The sequence below is a fragment of the Ovis canadensis genome, chromosome 2 (assembly GCF_042477335.2).
Source record: "Ovis canadensis isolate MfBH-ARS-UI-01 breed Bighorn chromosome 2, ARS-UI_OviCan_v2, whole genome shotgun sequence".
Taxonomy (NCBI): domain Eukaryota; kingdom Metazoa; phylum Chordata; class Mammalia; order Artiodactyla; family Bovidae; genus Ovis; species Ovis canadensis.
Window position 1 is genome coordinate 142145974 of NC_091246.1, and position 23572 is coordinate 142169545.

The window sequence follows — 23572 nt, forward strand, 5'->3', positions numbered from 1 at the left end:
CTGTAGACACCAAGGGCGGCACCCTCCCCACACGTCTGGCTCTGAGTGCTCTTATCTGGGGCTGACAGGGTCACAGGAGAGTCTGCCTCTTTTCTAAACTCTTCTCTGAATGGAAGAGTTAATGGAGAATCAGCCTCCCTTCCTTGCAGGCCCTGCTAAGATAAACAGGTGTGAAATGTTTTTCTCTGTTTATATACAGTTCTTAACAAGGAAAATTTCGTCCTCACTCATTCTGACAAATGGCTGTGGGTAAACATTCCAGAACCCTTATGCATTTGCTAAAACAAAAAGATTAAAAAAAAAAAATCCACCATAATAAAGGAAAAGACACATTTCAGATGCCACCCAAGTACTGGTTCTGTGTTCTTTACACGCGTTCACCTACAGAACTCATATAGATTCCTTCCCCTTATAATTACCAACTCTGGACCAAGCTAGAAACAAAGGAAAAATTCTAAAGCCCTATTGGTTAGTAACCACGTGTCCTACTTGTCTTCCTAAAGAATACTAAAAGATTAAGATGGCAAGTCCAGATAAATGTGCATTTAACTTAAAATGTCCGCAGTGTTTCTCTGTCTATCAACTAAGAGCTGGAGAAACTCCTAAGCAGAATTCATGTTTACTTTATACCACGTGTATGCAGAACCTCATGACAAGCAAAGAAATCAAGGGAAAAAAGTTAACATAAACAGATTAAAATTGGGGACCATCGGGAATTCCCTGGCAGTCCAGGGATTAAGACTGTGGTTTCACTGCCAAGGGCCTAGTTTGATCCCTGGTCTGGGAACTAAGGGGGCTTCCCAGGTGGCACAATGTTAAAGAACCCACCTGCCAACGCAGGAGAAGTAAGATACACAGGTTCAATCCCTGGGTTGGGAAAATCCGCTTGAGAAGGGAATGGCAACCTGCTCTAGTGTTCTTGCCTGACCAATCCTATGGACAGGGAAGCTTGGCAGGCTACAGTGCATGGGGTCACAAAAAGTTGGACACAACTGGGCAACTGAGCACAGCACAGGACAACACTGGGAACTAAGATCCCACAAACCACGCAGCATGGGGAAAAACAACCTTCCGTGTGCTGTCAGTGATACTCTAGGGGAGCTGAAGTGGAAAACATCAAGAGCATATGAGTATACTTTCAAGGTGCTCTGCTCCGCATGATCTAAAACTAAGCAGGGGGTGAATCACCCATGTGTACAAAGCTGACAAATCACAGAGATGTTTTCCCTGTCTCCACGCTATTAGTTAGCTTAGTTTTTTTTTTTTTTCCTGATTATAAAAGTAGCATACGCTCACTGTTTCTTAGCACACATGGTCATAGTTTAGCTGCTAAGTCATGTCTGACTCTTGCCCTATGGACTGTAGCTCACCAGGCTCCTCTGTCTGTGGAATTCTCCAGGCAAGAATACTGGAGTGGTTGCCATTTTCTCCTCCAGGGGATTTTCCCAACCCCGGGGTCAAACTCTCGTCTCCCGCATTGCAGGTGGTCTCCTGCATTGCGGGCCAATGCTTCACCAAAGCCCTTAACAAACACACGTGCCCTTTTCCAACCATTTCCTTAGGACAAATTCTTACAAGTGATGGATCAAATGGCATTTGAAGCCCTTAACACATATGCGTGTGCCCTTTTCCAACCACTTCCTTAGAACAAATTCTTAAAAGAGATAGATCAAATGGCATTTCATTTAAAGACTTTTGTCAGTCTCCTAAACTGCCCTCCAGCAGGTGATGTCGTCTCAGACTTCCATGGAAAGTCGAAGCTTCCCTAAACTCTCTCTCACCTTCTGACAGGAGCTGGCTCTCTTCTGCATCCCTCCCCATGGTAGCTACTATCTCTTTCAGCACTTGCTCCTTGGGGCCTGGAGGGGAGCAAGGCGTCCTCCCGGCTCCTCATGACTGCTTCCAGACAGCTCTCCCTCCCATGTCTAAAAGCTGAATCTATCATTAGATTGCATCATCCATTATCCTTTACAGTTGTCAGCATACAGTAACTCCAGGCAGCGCCCCTTCATCGCCTGAGGATTTCAGCTCCTAGTTCACTGCCATTTTCTCCAATTACAATTCCTGTCTCATAGTGCAGGAATGCTTACGTGCACATAAGCGAGCCTCGGACACTTGTCCTCTCAAGTCTTTGAACTCAGCTGCAACAATCTAATCCTTCATCACACCTCAGTGTGCATACCTTTGGTCACACCCTAGACCCTGCATGACCAGTAACTTCATCCTCCGTCATCCGACATCCACCCATCCCACGCTTAGATTTCCCTCTCCTTCCTTCCAGTACCTGGACTCCCACAATCTCCTGGCCTATACCTTTTCATGCCACTCCCTTCCCAGAGGGGCTTCCCAGGCGGCACAAGTGGTAAAGGACCCACCTCCCAATGCAGGAGACTTAAGAGTGTGGGTTTGATCCCTGAGTTGGGAAGATACCCTGGAGGAGCATGGCAACCCACGCCAGTATTCTTGCCTGGAAAATCCTGTGGACAGAGGAGCCTGGTGGGCTACAGTCCATAGGGTTGCAAAGAGTCGGCTATGACTAAAGCGACTTAGCACGTATGGCCTTCCCAGAGGTCTTCCTTCCCCTCTTCCCCTCACTTAAATTCCAAGACAATTCACAGAATCCTTCCCTTAGATCCATCCTCCACTCCTCTATTCTGTTTTTACTTCACTGTACTCAGGAAAACTGCAACCCTGAATAAATTCCATGCTTTATCTACTCCACTCCTGTACCTGTAGAGCTGAATATGGCTGCAGAAAATCATCGCTGCTCAGTAACCAACAACATTTCTCCAGTCCAGTGGTTCTCAAATTTTTGGCATATAGACACTAACTGTTCCAGCACCATCTGTTGAAAATATGATCCTTTCATCTTCTCATCCTCATCTGAATTGCCTTGAGACCGCTGTCAAAAAGCTACTCACCAAATACATATGGGTCTATGTCTAGACTCTCAGTTCTGCCTTGATGACCCATCCATACATCTTGACACCATATAATGTGGATAACTGTAGCCTTAGAGTAAGTACTGATATAAAGAAGTAGTATAAGTCCTCTAACACTGTCCTCTTTTCCAAAATTGCTTTGGCTCTTCCAGTCCCTTCACATTTCCATATATGTTTTATAATCTGCTTATCAATCTCTACAAAAAGCTGGCTGGTGTTATGATTGGGATTGTACTGAATATACAAATCAATTTCAGGAGAACTGACATCTTGATAACATATATTCTAACCTATAAACGTAGCATCTCTCTCCATTTATTACATCTTCTCTCACTCGTCTCAGCAATGTTTTATAGTTTTCAGCATAAAGACACTGCACAATTCTTTTGTTAAATGTATCCCTTAGCATTTCATTTATTTTTTTATAAATAAAACTTTATATTTTAGTTGGGGTACGTATATAAAACTTACTATCTTAATCATTTTGAGTGTACGATGCCAATAAGTGTATTCACACTGTTGTGCAATCATCACCATTAATCAAACTCCAGAATTTATCATCCTAAATAGAAACTCTGTATTAATTAAACAATTCCCCATTCTCCACAGCTGCTATTAATGGTAACCACTATTCTACTTTCTGTATCTGAGTTTGCCTAGTTTAAAAATGTCCTTTTGTGTTTGGCTTATTTCATTTAGCATACTGTTTTCACGATTCATCCATGTTGTAGCATGTAACAGAATCACACTCCTTTTAAAGGAATGAGGAGTGTAATTTCAATTAATTATACACCATATTCGGAGAAGGCGATGGCACCCCACTCCAGTACTCTCGCCTGGAAAATCCCACGGACAGAGGAGCCTGGTAGGCTGCAGCCCATGGGGTCACAAAGAGTCAGACACAACTGAGCAACTTCCCTTTCACTTTTCACTTTCATGCCTTGGAGAAGGAAATGGCCACCCACTCCAGTGTTCTTGCCTGGAGAATCCCAGGGACGGGGGAGCCTGGTGGGCTGCCGTCTATGGGGTCGCACAGAGTCGGACACGACTGAAGTGACTTAGCAGCAGTAGCAGCTTACACTGTATTTTGTTTATCCATTCACCTGTCAATGGACATTTGGGTTATTTCCAACTGTTTCATATTTTTGTTGCATTCTATGTAGTATTTTTTAGATGGTTAATTCCTTCCCTAGTTCACTGCCAGTATCAAAAAGGAACTCTTTATCTGCTCTCACAAACCTGCTCCACCCATGATCTTGCCCATCTCCCAAGATGGCAAATAAATCTTTCCATCGCCTTGGTGCAAAACCTGTGAGACTTCTTGACTCTGCTTTCACATAGCATGTCCAATGACTGAGCAAATCTGGCTAGAACTACCTTTAAAATACCCCTCAAGTGCAACTTCTTTCTGCCTCCAATGCAACCTTCCTGGGCCCAGCCACAAACATCTCTTTGTCTGGATTATAACCCCAACTGGTCTTTCTGTCCCTGCCTCTGCCCCACATAGTCTTAACTCAACAAAGTATCCAGAGTGGTCATATCGAAACATTATAGTCATTTCACTTCTCTGCTCCAAAGCACTGGTTGCTCACCAATTCCTCCTAATTGGAATCAGAAGCTCTTACGATTGCCTACAGGCCCTATCTTGTTTGGCCTTTTTACCTCTCCGGTCCCATTTCCTGTTTCTTCCCTCTTACTCCACTCCAGGCAGCATGGCCTCCCGGCTACTACCCAACATACCAGGCACGCTCCCACCTGGCATCCGCGTGTTCCCTAGGCCTGGACTGTTTTATTTCCATGTAAGTATACGGCTCCCTTTCTTTCTTCGAGTGTTTACTCAAAGACCACCTTCCCAAGTAGGCCTACCCAGATCAGCTCCGATAAACTGGCAACATCAGCTCCCTGCTGGGCTCCTGCTTCCCCTTACTCTGCTCTATGTTTTTCTTTACTTTTTTGATGTAAGTTGTTTACTTTGGAACAATTTTAGATTTATAGGAAAGTTAAGAAGATAATGCAGATCATTCTTCTCACCCTGTCTCCCCTCATTTCAACATGCTGCATCACCAGGGAACGCTAATCAGAACTAAGAAACCATTACTGCTATGTTACTCTTGACTAAACTCCAGACCCCATCTGGATGTCACCGGTTTCTACACTGATGTCTTCTTTTCTTTCCTGTTCTAGAATCCATTTCAGGATATGACATTCTGTTTGGTCATCATGCCTCAATCAATCTCCTTTGGACTGTGACGGCTTCCCAGTCTTTGTGTCCCAAGATCTTAACAGCGCTGAGGGGTAATGGCCAGGTATCTCACAGAATGTCCATCAGTTTGGGTTTATCTGATATTTCCCTCATGACTAGACTGAGGTTACGGGTTTGAAGGGAAGAGGACCAGAGAGATGAAATGGTTTTCTCATCATATCTTTTTGGAGACAGGTTACCATGTGACTTAACACTAGTGCTAATAACCCTGATCATGGGGTTAAGGTGATATTTGCAAGATTTGTCCATTATAAAGTTACCCATTTTTCTTTTTCTATACTCTAGTCTTTGGAAGTGAGTCACTAAGTTCAGCTTATATTTAACAAGGGTAAAGATCTTTATAGTGTTTTAATATACTCTTCAGTTGGGGCTCCCCAGGTGGTGCTAGTGGTGAAGAACCTGCCTGCCAAGGCAGGAGATGAAAGAGACACAGGTTCGATCCCTGGGTCAGGAAGATCCCCTGGAGGAGGGCGTGGCAACCCGTTCCAGTATTCTTACCTGGAGAATCCGATGGACAGAAGAGCCTGGTGGGCTACAGTCCACGGGGTCACAAACAGTCGAGCACAATGAAGCGACTAAGCACACACATACATCTTAAGACAGACTCTACAACTATAGTTAGAATAACAAAAGCAATTGTTTTCCCACTAAAGGAAGCACTGTTAAAATACAGCGAGATAAACTGATTTTATTCATTAATTGCTTAATATAATCTGTCTTCAAAAGCAGATCGGCTGTGTAGTCCCCTTCTTGAGCAGAGCCTACACGAACACTCACCGGACATCTCCATCCTTATCAGTGTAACTGCTGTAATGTAGCTAATTTTACCAAGTGCTGTTCTCCTGAAGAATAGTATCAGGGATAGGAGTCATATTGTCAAGTCATTAAGATTCTGATGGTCTCATTTCATTTAGGACATCTTAATTTTTCTCAGGTCATGAATCATGAACATCTGATATTAACACAGCTAAGAAAAAGCATCTTGGATTCCTTTCTTGGAAAAATGTTAAAAACAACAAACCAGATAAGAACCATGGTCAGGAAAATCCTGCCTAACTGCCATAGAGCAGAACCTTTCATTCAAAGACAAACAAATTTATTAAGAACTCAAAAAATCAGCCAAACATGGAGAAGAGGCGAAGAATGAAGCAGACTAGGGATGCAGGCTGTTCTTTTCTGTAGATTCAGGAAGAGCAAAACTTTTCTGAAAATCTTGCAAAAGAAGAGAAAGCTGAGATGTGATCTTTATTTATTCCCTAAGCATTTCTTAATTATTTATGGTGGGTTGGGTACAATGCAGAGTTAAAAAAAAAAAAAAAATCAATCAGATACAGATCCGGTGCTCAAGAAGCAGACACATGAGAGGAAGAGGGTAAGATTTGCTCTGTTTGGCCCCAGAGAAGGAGACCACTATGTATGGTTGGAAGTTACATTATAAAGAACTTTCTAAGAATTAAGCTGTTCCAAAACTGAAGAGCCTGCACCGCACATGTCATCAGTGGCAGCAATCAAACAGAAACTGGTTGTCCTAACCAGGAGCAGGAATCAAGCATGAGTGAAAAAAAATTGATACAATGATCTCTGTCTTAGGGACTTTCTTATGAGTGACTTCTCACCTTCACTAGAAAGCAGAGGAGGAAATTCTAGGCATCTTTCTAATACCCAAGTGATACAATTCTATTCTGAAGACTGAGATCCAATCATATCGATTTAAAAGCTATCTGAAATATTCACAAGTATTTCAGACAGTTTTGCGAATATTTCAAATATTCACTTGTGAATATTTCAGATAGTTTTAAACTCTCCTCCAATTTTTCAGTTTTTAAATTGTTCTCTCTATATTAGGCTTTGTGTTTTCTCAAAAATTAAATATGTTCTTCATACTATTTTTCTTCTAGCAGCAAAGGCCAAGGTTTGTATAGCACCAGTTAGTCAGGATATAACAGCTTTACTGGAACACATTCATTGGTTTGATTTCAGCTCAATACTTAGAACATGGCTGGAGAAAAATTATTAACTGAAATGTTTATTGCCTAGTATACTGAGATCAATAATAACTTTAATGAAAAGCTGAAATGACTGTTGTAACAATGTTATATATGGCAAATCAAAAATAACCTCCACAGGCAAGTAAATATGTAATCTGACAAAATTCTGAGCGAATTTTTTAAAATTTAAATGACTGAGAAGCAAAAATAAGAAGAATAGGGCTTTTGTTGCAAAGAGAAAAGACTTTTATAGTCAAATCAATGATCTGAAATATCATAGAGTGATGTTTATCTTAATGTAACTGCCTTTCACATCACATAGTAAGAAAGTCATTTGTAATTCAGGTAACTTTCTAAAGTCCTCTTGGTCCCAGGAGAAGCCATTCTTATAGCTTTTCCTCACTGTAAGTTTACCTCTCCAAAAGGTTTGTGTTAGGTTCTGACATATCAGTAGTACCATGCTTACTCATTTAATTTACATATTTGTTCAACATGTGTCCAATTTGCTGTTTCTCTTTATAGCAGTTCACTCTAGGATGTCTTATAAGCTCCCAGTAACAGAAACATCTCACAGAAAACAGCTGAGTGATAAATAGCTGTTTTATATATACCTCTGGAGTAGTGACTGCATAATGATCAAATAAAGTGATTCATTATTCCATTATTTAAAACTGCTTATTCTTTAATTCAAAGTGATTTAGGTATGTAGGACAAAGTCAAAGCATGGCACCGTGAAATGTTTAAAATTCCCTAAGCGAAAATGGCATGTACGCCAGTCTAAAAAAGGTGCCAAAGCAAAGGTATTTATAAAAAAAAAACTAATAGCTAAGAGTACTGTTACTATGTAGCTAAATGAGAGCGGTACAGTTGATACAGTGAAAACAGATGAGCTCTATCTTCTTCACAGCTCAAACAGTAAAGGAAGAAAATGCAGACATATCCATACAGGATGAATGAGAGGGATGTCTACAGTGATATGATTTGATCCCAAGTACCAAGGAACAGATACCTGACTCTGAGCAAGGCACAGTCCCAGGTGCTGTGAGACCGGCAAGAAGGGTGCTGTTTATATTAGCCAAGACTCTCTGAGTCTTGATTTCTGATCCACCAAATGGAGGTTATAATCTTGTAACGCAACTGTGAAGAGGAAGAGGGCGTGATGGAAAGCCCCTAGCCAAGTCCCCACTCACAGTGGTAGCTGTACTTGGTACAGCGATGACGAGCAGGACAGTGACAGCGTCAGTGACTAAGGCAATGGCTTTTCTTGCCGGCAGAGAGTTCCCACCAGAGGTGCTGAATACACAGCGTATACATGCTTGCCATTCCACACCCATGCTAAACCTTGGCACGGCTCTTTCCTGCAGAGTGTAAACGCAGCCTCTGGTGCTTTCTCAACAGAAGCTCTAGGAACCAACAAGTTGAAGTTTTTACAAAACGTGACACATGTCTGCTATTCTGACTTTACAGCATGGTTGTAAAGCTACAACAGGCACTGAACAGTCACCCAAGTCTTCCTTGGTGCCAGGCACTCTTCTAGATACATTAAGTCAACTTAATTATCTCGACAACTCTGGCATGGAGGTACAGTCTTAGCCCCACTTTTCAGATGAGAAGACATGTTCATGTGAAGTCAAGTGACAGTCCCTTCCAGTCTTTCTAGAGTCACAAGGCAGTTTTATTCACATGTTGGATTAGCACATGAGCGTTAATTGGTATAAATTCAAAAGAGAAAAACTATGATTGTAGGACCTGAGAATGTTTCACAGAGAAGCTTCAGATGAAAGCTGAAGAATGAGTAGGACCTGCTCAGGCAGAGAAGACAAAGGTATTAGAGGTGAGGGAAAGAACGCGGATGAGGTTACAGAAATGGAAAAGTAGGACAGAAGAACAGGTGGGGTAGAGGTGGTTTCAGGTCAGAAAATTAAAGGCAACGCTGGAAGGTCAGATGAGGACTCAAGTGGAAACGGTTTGGAATCTGAAGGTGCTTGCCTGAGGTTCCCATCTGTTTGATGCTCCTAAGACTGCCTTAAGTTCATTATGTCTGATGACATTGCCGAGCAGGGCCTGTGCACAGGAGGTTCACCTGAGCATGGTGAATTAAGGGTCTCAAAAGCCTCCAACAGCAACAATGCCTCCACCACAAGTTGCACAAGGTGCCTAAAATTCCAAACTGGAGTTAACATACGGGTGGCCTGCACCTGACATGATTGGGCTAGGTACAGCCTAAAGTTCCAGTGGCATCAGAAACATGTGGGAAGCTTGTTAGAGCACAGATTGCCAGGCCCCAGGCCCCCATGACTCAGTAGGTGTGGACTGAGGCCCAAGAATTTGCATTTGTAACAAATTTCCAAGTGATGCTTGATGCTACTGGTCCAGGGGCCACACTTTGAGAACCACTGACCTAAAAGAAGAGACCGCAGAATGGGTAAATTCTGATTGGAGACAGAAAAATCCTGGGTGGGATTATCTTAATAATAACTCATGAAGGGACTTCTGAGTGAAAAGGAAGAGACTAATTATGTGAAGATACTGTAACAGATAAGTAAGGCACTAAGAATTGGGGCATCTGAAATAGCAACTTAAAATGGTAACTCTGGCATCCTTAAGTTCACCCTCTTGATGTTTAAAAATACCAAGTGGCAATTCTTGAGCACCATTTTGGACAAATTATCACAGAAACTATACCAGAACTCAACGGCAGTTTATCAAGTATCCAAGATGTTTAATTTTTGTTTCTATTGGTCCCACCGATACATTGACATGCTAAGAGGATTTACAAAGAAAGTAAATAGTGTTATTCTTCTTTATTGCGCTCAAAGATGGGGGGAAATAGTAAAACAGCATTCCTACAATTAAGTGAATGCAAATAATTCATTCACTAAAACGTCAGCTGAAATGAACGAAATGAAATGAAAGTCACTCAGTCGTGTCCGACTCTTGGCGACCCCATGGACTATAGCCCCCCAGGCTCCTCTGTCCATGGAATTCTCCAGGCAAGAATACTGGAGTGGGTTGCCATTTCCTTCTCCAGGGGATCTTCCTGACCCAGGAATCGAACCCGAGTCTCCTGCATTGCAGGCAGATTCTTTACTGACTGAGCTATGAGGGAAGCCCAAAAAGCCATCTGCTGCTGCTGCTGCTGCTGCCAAGTCGCTTCAGTCGTGTCCGACTCTGTGCGACCCCATAGACGGCAGCCCACCAGGCTCCCCCGTCCCTGGGATTCTCCAGGCAAGTACACTGGAGTGGTCATCTACAGAACTGCAAAGAAGAGGAAAAAGGGTCTCTCAAGAGTTAATAAGATGGCAACAACATTAGCTATACTTCTATGAATCACTAAATGCTGTCATGTTGATAAAATCTATATAATCAAAGCTCTTATTTTTACTAAAGTTCCTTCTGAGTTCTGTTTCAATTTCTATTGCATTTTCTATCTCACACCAGTATTTCCCCCTTTATATAAAAAGTTACTGAGAGTTCCTGTTCTTATGACCAGTTTTGACATTTTTATCTTTTCTCTCTACCTATAAATGTTTACACTGTAGGAAAGTTTTGAATCTTGAATTTATCTGGCTTTCAATATTTCTACAATGGTAAAGGGGCTTCCCAGGTGGCTCAGTGGTAAAGAATCTGCCTGCCAATGCAGGAGAAGCAGGTTTGATCTCTGAGCTGGGAAGATCCCCTGGAGGAGGAAATAGCAAACTACTTCAGTATTCTTGTGGAGATAACCCCATGGTAAGAGAATACTGGCAGGCTACTGTCCATGAGGTTGCAAAGAGTTGGACATGACTCAAGTGACTTAGCGAGCACGCACGCACACAGAAGAGTCAAATCTGGTAGGAAAAAAATTTTTTTTAATAAAGGAAGTGGGGTTTTATAAAAGGCAAGGCAATTGAAGAAAGGGTCTCATATTTCAGCTTTTGAGGATTCTGCTTCCTTTTTATTCTTTTGGGGAAGAATGTTTCCTTCAAATCTTATACTTAAACCTGGTTTCCTACTTTGGTTAAATATCAATAGATTACAAATGCTTGCAGGCTTCCATCTCTCAGACAGGAAAAAAGTGCCACATACAGACTTGTCTGGTTCACACTATGAAGATGATGAACCACTAGTGCAGAGGCTGCTCTCCTCTGGGTTGGGGGTTGGAAAGAGGGCACTGGGATCCATGGTGTCTTCCTCTGCCCTCTCCACTCCTTGCTTCAATTTCTGCCTAAGCAGTTTGGTTTGATCTCAGCTCATTGGGAATTTACCAAAAAGATACAATAATGACTTCTTTTCTTACCTTTGGCATATGAGCTTAAGATCAAACCATTTTTTCCTATTGAAAACTTTTTTAACAAAAATAAGTAGCACTCTATAGGTAAATCTGCAACTAATAAAAACAAACTAAATTACCACTGAAAATCCTATAGCACTGCTATGAGAAAGCAAGGAGACATGAACATTAAACATTTAAAAAGCACATACGGAGACTAAAAAATTTGCAAGTTGTGAAAATTTGTGACCTACTAAAGTGGCTTATAAAAAACTTAACTCACTTGAACATCCTTAGAAAGTGACAAAGGTTGTCAGAACTATGACTTTTTTTGATTTTTTTTCCCTATAAATATATGGGTTACACTGTGTTTACATTTGTCAAAACATAGTGATATGCGTATTTCACTGTATGCAAATTTTATCTCAAAAGAAAACAAGCCTGCAAACACATAATAACTCTGGTAATAATACACACACTAAAATATTTAAAAGCAAACGACTGACACCTGCAACTCATCTTGAAATGCATCAAAATGGACTGATGGATGGAAGAACACACAGACACACATATGATAAAGTGAGTGTTTATGCTAATAACAGATCCTACAGGGTAGACATATAGATGTTCAATTTCACCCTTTCACACTTTTCTTTACGTTTGAAAATTTTCATAATAAAATGTTGGGGGAAAAAAGAAATATGAAGTCAGCATAGAAAAATATGAAAAACAAAGGAAAGTATAATAAAAATACCACACAGACACCAAGAAGACACCTGGATGATAGTGTATATGTTATTTTGTAACTTGTTTTTACCACTTAGCAATATGAGTATCTTCCTAGCTTTTTAAGTAGTCTTCCAAATGCAATGGAATTCCACTATACAGATGTAGCATAATTTTCTTCATATTCATTTCTGTATAACTGAAAAGTAGAACTGTAATATATTTAAAGTATACAATATGATGATTTCAATATACGTAGGTACTGTATAGTGTGATATGATTCCCATGATCATGTTAATTAACATAGTCATCACCTTTCACATTTTGGGGGGAGGAAGGGTAAGAATACAGCATAATTTAAAAGATAATTTGTTTGTAGGACACTTGAATTATTTCCAATTCTTTATTATTTATTTGAAATAAGCAACTTATTAAATCCTTCTTCCTGCATATCTCAAATTACTTCCTCAGGATAAAGTCCTCAAAGTAAAATTTCTGGCTCAAAGGAAGGAAACATTTTAAGATTTTTTATATATTTGCTAAACTTTTCCCCAAAACATACATCAATTTACATTTCTAATAGGAGTATATCACAGCTCATAACTATCCAGATATATGATATTTAAATTGTAATTAAATGCTTCCATAAATAAAAGTTATCGATGACCATTTGTTTTCCCAAAAGGACAAAGGCTCCTTTTTAAACAGTCTACAATAAGCAAACCTGTTAGCCAAATCTAGGTTTCTGAATATCATACTCCCACATCAGGTACCCTGAATCAGGGCTTCCTGAAGAAATGGCTGACTCCAGGAATGGAACTAACTGAGCCTGGAGCATCTTTTCATGCCAGGGAGTAAGGAAAGGCTAAAAAAACGATGGCGACACATCAAAAGGACATAGGAGCCAAACTGAAGGGACTCTTACTTGCTAAATCGGGAACAATTTAAGCATGAAAGTGAATAACAACAGTAGTGAACTGTAACATTCCAAATTCGAAAAAGAATCCTTAAGTCTACAATGAAACAACGAAAAAATGGATCAATAAGCAATAAATAAATAAATGAATCGATAAACAAGTGAAGAAAGGAAGAAAGGCTCTCATGTATGCTAGAAACTTTTGCTTTCTACACTGTGACTGTCATAATAATATTTGATTCAAACGAGTCACCAATGGATGCTAACGACATTGGGCAATGTTTGTTGAGGGAAGATATTTACATAACCTCAAAGTATCTATCAATATCTTAATTATTAATTATGAAGAGAAAACAGGTATTTTTACTGGGGAGAAATTGGGTGAGCCTCTCTTAATCAAAGACTCATAATTAATGTCACCAATAATGGGACAAACTGACATAATAGGTCTTCCATTAAGATCTGCCAAGGACATGTGTTGTTATGTAGCATTCCTACCAAAACTACATAACAAACTAGGCTAGAGGGAAAGGAAATCAGATTAACCCCAAATGATGGCTATTCTACAAAAACTTCCCAGCACACTTCAAAAATGTCAAAGTTTAAAAAACAAAGAAAGGCAGAGAAATTGTTGCAGATTAAAACAGACTAAATAGATTTACCATGAAATGCAGTATGTGATTCTGGATTGGGAGAAAAAAAATGCCATAAAAAGCCATTATTGGGACAATAGGAAAAACCTGAAAATAGACTTGCATAATAGGTACTACTGAATCAATGTTAAATTTCCAATAGTTGCATTAGAGTTGTGTTCTTCAGAGAAGCTAAAGTATCTAGAGGTAAAGGTACATTGCATCTGCAATTTACCCTTATGTTCACTAGAAAATATGTATGCTGCTGCTAAGTCGCTTCAGTCGTGTCCGGCTCTGTGCGACCCCATAGACGGCAGCCCACCAGGCTCCCCCGTCCCTGGGATTCTCCAGGCAAGAACACTGGAGTGGGTTGCCATTTCCTTCTCCAATGCATGAAAGTGAAAAGCGAAAGTGAAGTCACTCAGTCATGTCTGACTCTCAGCGACCCCATGGACTACAGCCTACCAGGCTCCTCCACCCATGGGATTTTCCAGGCAAGAGTACTGGAGTGGAGTGCCATTGTCTTCTCCGAGAAAATCTGTATGAACATACCCAAATTGATTATGTATAGAGAGAAAGCAAATGTTGCAAAATGTTAATTAGCTGTGATTCCGGAGGAATGATATGCTACAGTTCATGGTACCTCCTTGTAGTTTCTCACTAGGTGTAAAGGTTTTTCAAACAATGAAGTTTTAGAAGATATGGAAGCAACCTAAGTGTCCATCAACAGATGGACGGATAAAGAAGATGTGGTATATATTATATGTACAATGGAACACTATTCAGTCATAGAAAAGAATGGAATTTTTCCATCTGCAACAACATGGATGGACCTAGAGCTTAGTGAAATGAGTTACACAGAGTTAAATCCTATTGCTATCACTTATAGAATCTATAAAACAAATGGATGAATATTTTAAAAAACTAAGTTGCAAGGAACTACCAAAATTTTAAGTAATTGCCATTTTTCTTTTTTTTTTCTAAATCAGAAAAGTAACATATACTCACTAAACTAGAGGTCTACAAATAGAAGTGAAAATAAACAACATTCCTCTAAATGCCCACATAAGCAGAATTAAAGAGTTCTATATAAACTTTTTCTACCTTTCACAAAACATATATATATATATATTTAACCAGACATTAGGTCATTCTTAAAGAGTTCCATGAGTGAGCCACAAATATATTATTAAATGTTCCATTGTTTCTAAAACTCATTCGCAAAAATGACCAAGTGACACAGGACTGAATCCATAAACTGAAAAAAATCCAGAGCTTATAACTTTTATCTTATCACTGAGAAAACATCTAGCCACCAAGCCAACACATAGTTCATAAAGTATAACAAACATTTACGTAAGAAATGCATATTTCCTTTCCAATAACTGCCAACCCCTAGTCAAAATTATTTACATCTTGAACACACATTAAGTCAGTAAGTGAGGAGACACTTTGCAATAACTTAGTGTGCGTCTTTATCACTCACAGTCACTGGCTAAACCGAGCCCCAAAGCTGAAACTGAGTTTCTGTTTTTCCTACTTAGAAGTTTATGAGGCGTGCTCCCGTGGTTTGCTGTAATCAGCTCCAATTCTGAGTGATATGCACTCAAGTTAAATATCTATACGAGAGCAGGATTTGGCAGTTTCCAGTTCCTGCTTTCACTCCTGGGCTTCCCTCTGTCATTTTCCTGGTTCTCTCTCAGACAGTAAAAAATGGTGCTGGGTATGGATGGTGGTGGAGTGAATGGGTTGCAATTACCATTTTCCTATCAAAACTTGTTTCACGTCTCAAAGTCTTTCTCATATCCAACAATCACGTTAAGAACATGTTCACTGTACTGAAGTCATACGATGCTTAAAAATATTAGCATACTTACATACTTCTTTGAATATAAATTTGATGGGACTGGTTTATTATCTGTTCTTACCTGGTCAAACTAGAGGTTTCAGAATTAAAAACTAGAGAATAGGGGGTCCGATCTGGATTTCATCCACCCCTACTGGGGCAGCTGTACATATTTCGCAAAGCTCTATTTCCCAACCTACAGAATGAGTACAACAATGCCTGCCTATAAAGGGCTCAAGAGTTCACCAGATTAAAAAAAAAAAAAAGATAGGTTCAACTCCAGAGTAAAAAATAATTTTATTATTTGGCTATTATTTAAAAATTTGTTGATCAACACATGACTGGGAGAAAACTTTTTCTACATAGTAGCCTTTTGGTTTGGAGCACACGTTCGCTTTAAAAGCTATCACTTCTTAACACTTTCTGCAACCTACAGATACCCCAAGGCAGAGGTATCTTAGTCCTCTGGCTTGGGTTCACAAATCATAAACACAACTGCTGGTCACACAGTCACAAAGCAGTGCTGGGAAGGAATGACACAAAGCGCTTTCTATTTTGGCCATTTCGGTTTCCTTTCTGAATCAACTGCTGTGGTTCCCTGACAGCAGTTAATGAGAAAAAGGAAATCATTCAGGGAGATTAAAGGATATTTATGGAAAAATTCACTTTAAAAACATACTGAAAAGAACAATAATTAGCCAAAACACGGCATAAATAGAACTGACCAAAGCAAACTCCAGAGGGTAGCTATTTAAAGTTACTGACACCCTGAGCTCCTGCAAGTCGTCTCTGCAGCTAGCTTTACTGTGGGGTTTGGGTACCAAACTGAACGTGGGGACGATGCTGTGTCACTTTCCTAAGAAAGATGAAGGGCCTGTGTACAAGTTTTGAGCTCCACTAGGACCAGCACCAATTCCAGACTGAAAGTCAAAATGTTTTTTCCAGTTTTACAAGCAGAGCAGCTCTCTGTGTAGCACTTTTATTAAACAAAGTCCATCACTCTGCACTTCAAGTAGAGGTGAAATCCAAGAAGCGGGTATTGCTTCTATTTCAGTAGAGAAATAATGCTTTTTTGTTTTTCAAAAAGACAAGTCCTGGGGACCACAAATTCACCAGAAAGTGGAAAGGGGATGAAAACTTTACACACTACTCTTTACTGACCCCTTTTGGCTGACCCAGGGCAAAGCCTAAAGTCTGGGAAGACCTGAGCGCTCACCTCCCCAGGACAAGAGCTCAGAGAACATTCGGTCTTGCACGCCATGGAAAGAAATCCTCTCAGTTCAGATGACCCCTAGTAGAACTCAACCCTACAGCACACGTGGCACTGATTGCTATTTATGGGGCTCCCAGAATGGAAATTTGGGAAACAGCCTCGTGGATCAGCCCCGAAGGCTCTGCTAGGTCCCTGGCAGCCTGTGACCTCTGACTCTAGGTTGAAAAGCTTACATAAGTGCTATCATGACCACTTCTGATAGCAGGAAAAGACCTTACCTCTTTCTCTATCTTGAGTAGCTTCTTTACAGCCACCTCCTTGTCCTGTGATATCCATTTGGCTCGATAGACACTCCCAAAACTCCCTCCACCGCAGTTTTCAAAAAACTGCAAGTCATCAAATTTAATTTGCACAAAGGAGGTACCGAGAGACGACATCTCATAATGACAAAGTATTATACTTCCACAAAATCTGCAGAGGGAAAGGGAAAAAAAAAAGCTGGATTAGAAACACTAGAATGAAACCTCTGAATTCCACTTTAGCTAATGTATACCAAGTCCTGTGGTGCTCCCACAAAGAGCCTTGATGACTTAGGAGGAAGAAAAGCAGAAGTATAAACAAATCAACATGAAAACACTTACCCTGGTAGCCCGAGCAAAATTCAACAGCAACCTGTCCAGACTCTGAAACACAGCTGTTCCCAGAGAAATGGCTCAGATTTCCCCCCCCCGACAAAGCCTGCAACAGCACTTCCTGCACATCCCCAGCAGCTCTGCCTAAAGGCTACCGTGTAACCAGGTCTCTCTCCCACCGCAAAGACAAACGGGAAGTGTGCTCTCAGCAGGAGGCTTGCACAGCTCTTCTGGCATCTGAGGCATGCCATCTCTCTGCGTTGTACTCACTTAACATAAAATATACATAACCTAAGCATCTGAGCATGCTGGCACAGGAGGGCCCAAACACTGCAAACAGAACGCACGCTCGGGGCTGGGATTCCAAAAGCAAGTGGTCAGCTTTGGGATGAGAGAAGAGCTGGCCAAGTGTTTTCCAGAAGTGGCTCCCTGGACTGTGTCCTGTAGCAGAACTTAATTAAAGAGCAGAAAATTTGCCCTTGACTACAATATATTAAGTCATCCAGTGATCTCTGCCAAGAATGTTTAAAAAAAAAAACATTATGCTTGTTTCCAGAGGAACAGATTACCTTTCACAGAGATGACAGTGATATTTTCTGCAGTCTAAGGAGTTTCACTGTTCTCCAGGTAAGGGGTAATTCTTCACACTCTATGCCTAACCACAGATTAGCAGGAAAAACAAAACAAAAATCTACAACCAAGAACAAGAAGGTCTAAAATTTTGAACCCGCAAAAAAAGCAGATGGATAAAGAAGTTTTTAGACATGTTCTTCCCAAATTGTAAATCAGAATCTTATACTGAGGGAGCAAAAAGATGAACCCATATGTACCGGACATTCTACAAAACAACTCCCCTGGTCTCTTCATAACTGTCAAAGTCATGATTTAAAAGGCAGAGAAGCTTCTAGTATATGGAAGACTTCAAGAAACATGACTAAATGCAATGCATGATCACTGACTAGATTTTGGATCCCCTCAAAAGTGCAGAAGTCAATTATGAGGATTTTAGGGAAATTTGAATATTAACTAGATACATTAGATAATACTATTTTCTGCATGGCAAATAATGGTATTTTGGTTTTGGTTTTGTAGAAGGATGTCCTTGTTCTTGGAAGATATACTGGGTGCTATATCAAAGTATGATATCTCCAATTTAATTTAAAATAGTTCAACTCCCCTTCACCCTCCAAAAAAAAAAGTGAATGGGTATAGAAAGGAAAGAGGCAAATCCAGCTCAATGTGAAGAACTGGTGAATCTCGGTGCCAAGTATGTGGGTGTTCTACTACTTTTCTGTGGAATCTGATTATTTTCAAAAGAAAAAGGAGGAGGGGCAATTTATATCTATTACACATGATAGTACAAATTCATATCTATTATAGATCTTAATGTGCTGCTGACTAGCCAATCCATTTTAGGAGCATCAGGTCACTGAAGAATGCTGATTTCTTAAGTGAAGTCAAAATTGACTCTACTTTGGGATGAAGGCAAGAGAGAAGACTGTTTATCCTCTGAAGTTTAAAAGATAGCTTTAGAATCTACATAAGTAAATATAGTATCAAAATACAGTCAGTACATATTTGAGGCAAAAATGTTACCTAACTTTTGCTTCGATTCATATTTTGTTAATTAGAGAAAAAAAAAGACCCCCCAAAATAAAAAATTTAAGACCATGCCAAAGATAGGTACATAGAACATGCGAGTTTGTTCTTCTCTGCAAAATGTTTGTTCAAAAAAATGCAAAACACTGCTTGTAAGAGTCCCTCAGTGTTATAAACACTATATTTCTACCATTTTTACTTTTGTCAAAAAAAAATGAAAAATAGAACTCCCCTGTCCTACCCCTCCCCACATCCAATTCTCTCTTCAGGGGGAACTACTTTCAACTCACTTAGGATTTTATTCTGATATTTATATTTCATATGATATTTTTATATCTATTAGTACATTCCTAAAAGTGTGTTTATATAGCTAGCTCCTGATTGCTCCATTTTAGTTATTACCTATTCACTTCTCCCTGTGGAAGAAAAAGATTAGTTCTCATCCCCCATCCTTTACCTCCTTACATCAAACCCGTCACACGTGCCCTATCCTCCCAGCGTCCGGCTCTACTGTAACATTCGGTTAAGTCAATCGTCACTGTTTACAGCAGTCTGGCAAGGTAAACATTACTCCTGAGAGTGCTGAGCAGGACTCAGTGACCTTTTCTTTCTTGGATAATTGTTCATTTCTCCCTGAGTTATTAGTTGTTCGGTTTGGTTTTTGCTGTTTGTTTAGCCGCTGGTAAAGAATCCACCTGCAGTACGGGAGACCTGGGTTCAGTCCCTGGGTTGGCAAGATCCCCTGGAGAAGGGAAAGGCTACCCACTCCAGTATTCTGGCCTGGAGAGTTCCATGGACTGTATAAGTATAGTCCATGGGGTCCCAAAGAGTCAGACACGACTGAGTGACTTTCACTCCACTTAGCTTTGCATACATCTAAAACGTATTCACCTCAAACTCTCTGAACTGCAAAACTCCTCTCAGTAAAGTGAAAACATCAGGTAACAGGGGAGGAGGGTCTATTTTTTTCTAGGAGACACTTCTCCCATACCTTTCACCTTGAGCAGTTTGGCTGAAGCAGTGGCTTTCCAGGTCTGATTGCACTGGCTTGCCCATCATCCTCCGCATCCTTCACCTCTTCCTCTGTAGGAACTCCTGGCTTCCCTTTCTTGGTTTTGTCTCTTACTTTGACAGAGCACATCTCCCATTAGCTACCTGAGCAGAGTGCCCAGAATGCAGTTTTGCGGGGAGAATCCATATGTCTTCAAATGTCTTGATTGGTAGTATGCAATTTCAGGTAGGAAATTGTTTCCTGATAATTTCAAAATTGTTACCTCATACTCATCTAGTTTCTAATGTGTCTGTAGAGCAAGTCTGAAGTTATTCTGGTTACCAATTCTGCTTACATTATTCTTTCCTTTCTGAAATCATTTAGGACCTGGTATTCAACCCTAGAATCCTGAAATTAATAGGATATGCTTAGGAGTGAGTCTTTTTCATTCATTGGTGGCATATTCAGTATACTCTCCATCTGTGACTCATGTCTTTTAATTCCAGAAAATTTCCTTGTGATCTTTCTTTACCACTTATAGCCATTCTTCTTATTTCCTCCTCCAGCCCCCTAGACACACAGGAGGACAGATTTGCGATTCCCAGAACATGCTTTCCCATCTTCACACCTTTGCCCAGGCTAGGGTTTCTGTTCTGAATGCCTTTGCCTGCCCAGTGATGTCCCTGACCATCTCCTCTGAGCCCCATGAGCACAGTTAATTCCCCTTTTTCTGTGCCACAGCCCCTTTCTTTATCCTTTTCATCTTTCCCACTTACTTCCCACCAGACTATAAATTCTTTAAAAGTGAAACACATTTCTATTTTCATATGAATCTTCAGTAGCTACTATGCAGCCAGCACATCACACCTATCCATTCAAAAATATGTGTTGAATGAATGAATCAAAAACCAATCAAATAACTTCTGGCTATTCCTGTTATACCATTTGCAGCTGGAAAGATTACAATTAAAAAAAAAAGATTACAATCAGATTAAGTGAAATCTGAGAACTATAGTTTTTATAAGTGCCCTCCAAAGGATTCTGAAGCAAATCCTGATCTGGAAACAGCTGCCTAGGCTTTCTGGGAGACTAAGAAGAGTATATTTGGGATCTCTAGGGTTAGGTCTCTGAGACTGGAGGAAGAGGAGAAGGGTGGAGATAAGATGAGGAAGGTGGAAGAGGAGGGAGGAAATTCTTCCAGAACAAACAGAGATCTGAACCAGGATGAGATCAATACGAATAAATCCGAACCCTCTGGTACAGAGCAAGTCCAGGGTAACCTGAGGCAGGAACAGTCCCATCTGAAACTGACCCGGAGGTATCAGAGAGAGGCAGATCTCTGAGAAGCATAGTTCTCAGGATCTTCACTCTGAGATGAGGCAACCAGTCAGCTCTTCCCAGAATCACTGTTACTCACTTTGTGATACATCCTGCCTTTTGGAAACTGGCTGTGTATGAATGGAACTATATAATTACTTGAGTGTTTTATTGGGACCATAAAAAATTAAGTACCATCTGATTACCAAAGAGACTAAAAATTCTGGGGTGTATGAATACAGGTTTCACTCCAGTAAGCTTGGCAAAGCATCATGGGCTTAGCTAAAGAGCCTGACTGAGATTCCCACTGCCATCTACATGACTGTTTGACCACATATATTTCCTTTTCCCTTTGAGCTTTCCCTCCTTGAAAATCATTATTCTAAGAGGATCGATTTATGACCAGAAGAAAGGATAATCAGAGTTGCAGATTAATTATATTTAGAGCATCTTGGGGAAGATTGCTACCTGATCAAATTATGTTCTAAAGTTTTAGGTGTATTCTCCAGTGAAGACACTAGAATTTAATAAAAGTCATCCATATAAATGTATTTACATAGTACACCCAATCAAATGATGCTGTCATTCTACAATGTTAAAGTAATTGCTTTTACACAAGAAAGACAACTTTCCTCCATGCAATAATTCCCAGTCCTGATTCTGTAGCATCCTAACTCTGGTTTCATAAACTCTCAAAGCTGTTTTTAAATGCTAATGCTAAGTATCTACCACAGAGCACTGAAGAGTAAGTTAGAACAGGGATATGACAGAAATGAAAGTATAAGAGAGCATCACAACTCTGAAAATACTGAAAATCACTAACTCAGAGGTTGAATCGAATCACTAGAGTCCTCAAGTGGTAAGACTTTAGTAACTACTTTAGTAGTAGAACTACTGTGTTAGTAGTGGTAACATTTTTTCAATGTTTAAAAATTTCCTTAGGGAATTTCCTGGTCATCCAGTGGTTAGGACTCTGCATGTTCACTGCCTGAAGCCCAGGGTCAATCTCTGGCTAGGGAACTAAGATCCTGCAAGCCACAGGGTGCAACCAAAACATTTTTTTGTTTTCCTTAAATTAAAATTTAAATATATTTTTAAACTATTAATTGCTGAAAGCATAAATAGTACCATCAGCTTATTATCAAAAGTGGAACTATAGGAAGAAAACCTTAAAAGGAAAATTATTTTACTTTTCAAAGTTTTTAGCCTTCCAGTCCAAAAAAAAAAAAAATATGGGCTTTTGTCCTGGATTTTTGAAAAAGAGGAAAAAAGAAACCCATAAAGTTTAGAATGAGATAGATGTGAGTTAGAATTCTGCCTCTAGGGAATTCCCTGGCAGTCCAATGGTTAGGACTCTGCACTTCCGCTGCAGAGGGCACGGATTCAGGGAACTAAGATCCCACAAACCGCCCAGCACAGCCAAAAAAAATAAAAGCTCTGCCTCTACCTCTTAGTAACCTTGAATCAATCACTCTTCTCAAGTCCATGGTATTTCCAGACCCAATAAATGAAATATCTGTTCTGTTACCAAACATTTAAAAATTGATAGTCCAAAAGTTACATGTTTGCACAGTATTATTTGACTTCTTAAGTCTTATTTCCAAGTAACAGATATTTGAACACAACATAGCTTTGATCCAAGAGAAAGACCCAGTTAGCTCTAGTAGCAAATCTGCACTGACCAGCTGTTAGGCCTTGGGCAGGACACCGAGCCTCTCTGAGCAGTTTTCTCCCTGGCAGTAATACCCATTCCATGTGGTTGTTGTGAAGAGGGAGATGCTGTGAAAGGCCTTGCACAGGGCCCTGCACACAGTACATGCTGCTGCTGCTGCTTAGTCGCTTCAGTCGTGTCCGACTCTGTGTGACCCCATAGACGGCAGCCCACCAGGCTCCCCCATCCCTGGGATTCTCCAGGCAAAACATTGGAGTGGGTTGCCATTGCCTTCTCCAATGCATGAAAGTGAAAAGTGAAAGGGAAGTCGCTCAGTCGTGTCCGACTCTTCGCGACCCCATGGACTGCAGCCCACCAGGCTCCTCCATCCATGGGATTTTCCAGGCAAGAGTACTGGAGTGGGGTGCCATTGCCTTCTCCGGCACACAGCACATAATACTCAATAAATGGAAACTGGCTACCTAATTATTTTAAGAAAGCTTGATATCATATTTAACCATCTACTTTTCAGCCTTTGTAGTTAGGATTGCTTTCCTCAATACTTTTCCTCTCCTTGTTTTCAGAATTGTTCTATATTATATCT

At 40.3% G+C, this 23572-nt stretch overlaps 1 protein-coding gene across 9 annotated transcripts in view; it reads right to left on the reverse strand.

The window, feature by feature from the left end:
* The window catches only part of MAP3K20 (mitogen-activated protein kinase kinase kinase 20), a 169863-nt gene that overhangs the window by 138959 nt on the left and 7332 nt on the right, over positions 1-23572 (reverse strand). For 6 of the 9 annotated variants that reach the window (XM_069577192.1, XM_069577189.1, XM_069577190.1 and 3 more), the window contains exon 2: positions 17057-17249. In XM_069577192.1, the coding sequence (XP_069433293.1) occupies positions 17057-17215 (159 nt within the window). In that variant the 5' untranslated portion in view covers positions 17216-17249. Of the gene's footprint in view, positions 1-17056; positions 17250-17419; positions 17852-23572 lie in introns of those variants that run through there. The other 3 variants (XM_069577191.1, XM_069577194.1, XM_069577188.1) reach the window with 2 other exon arrangements.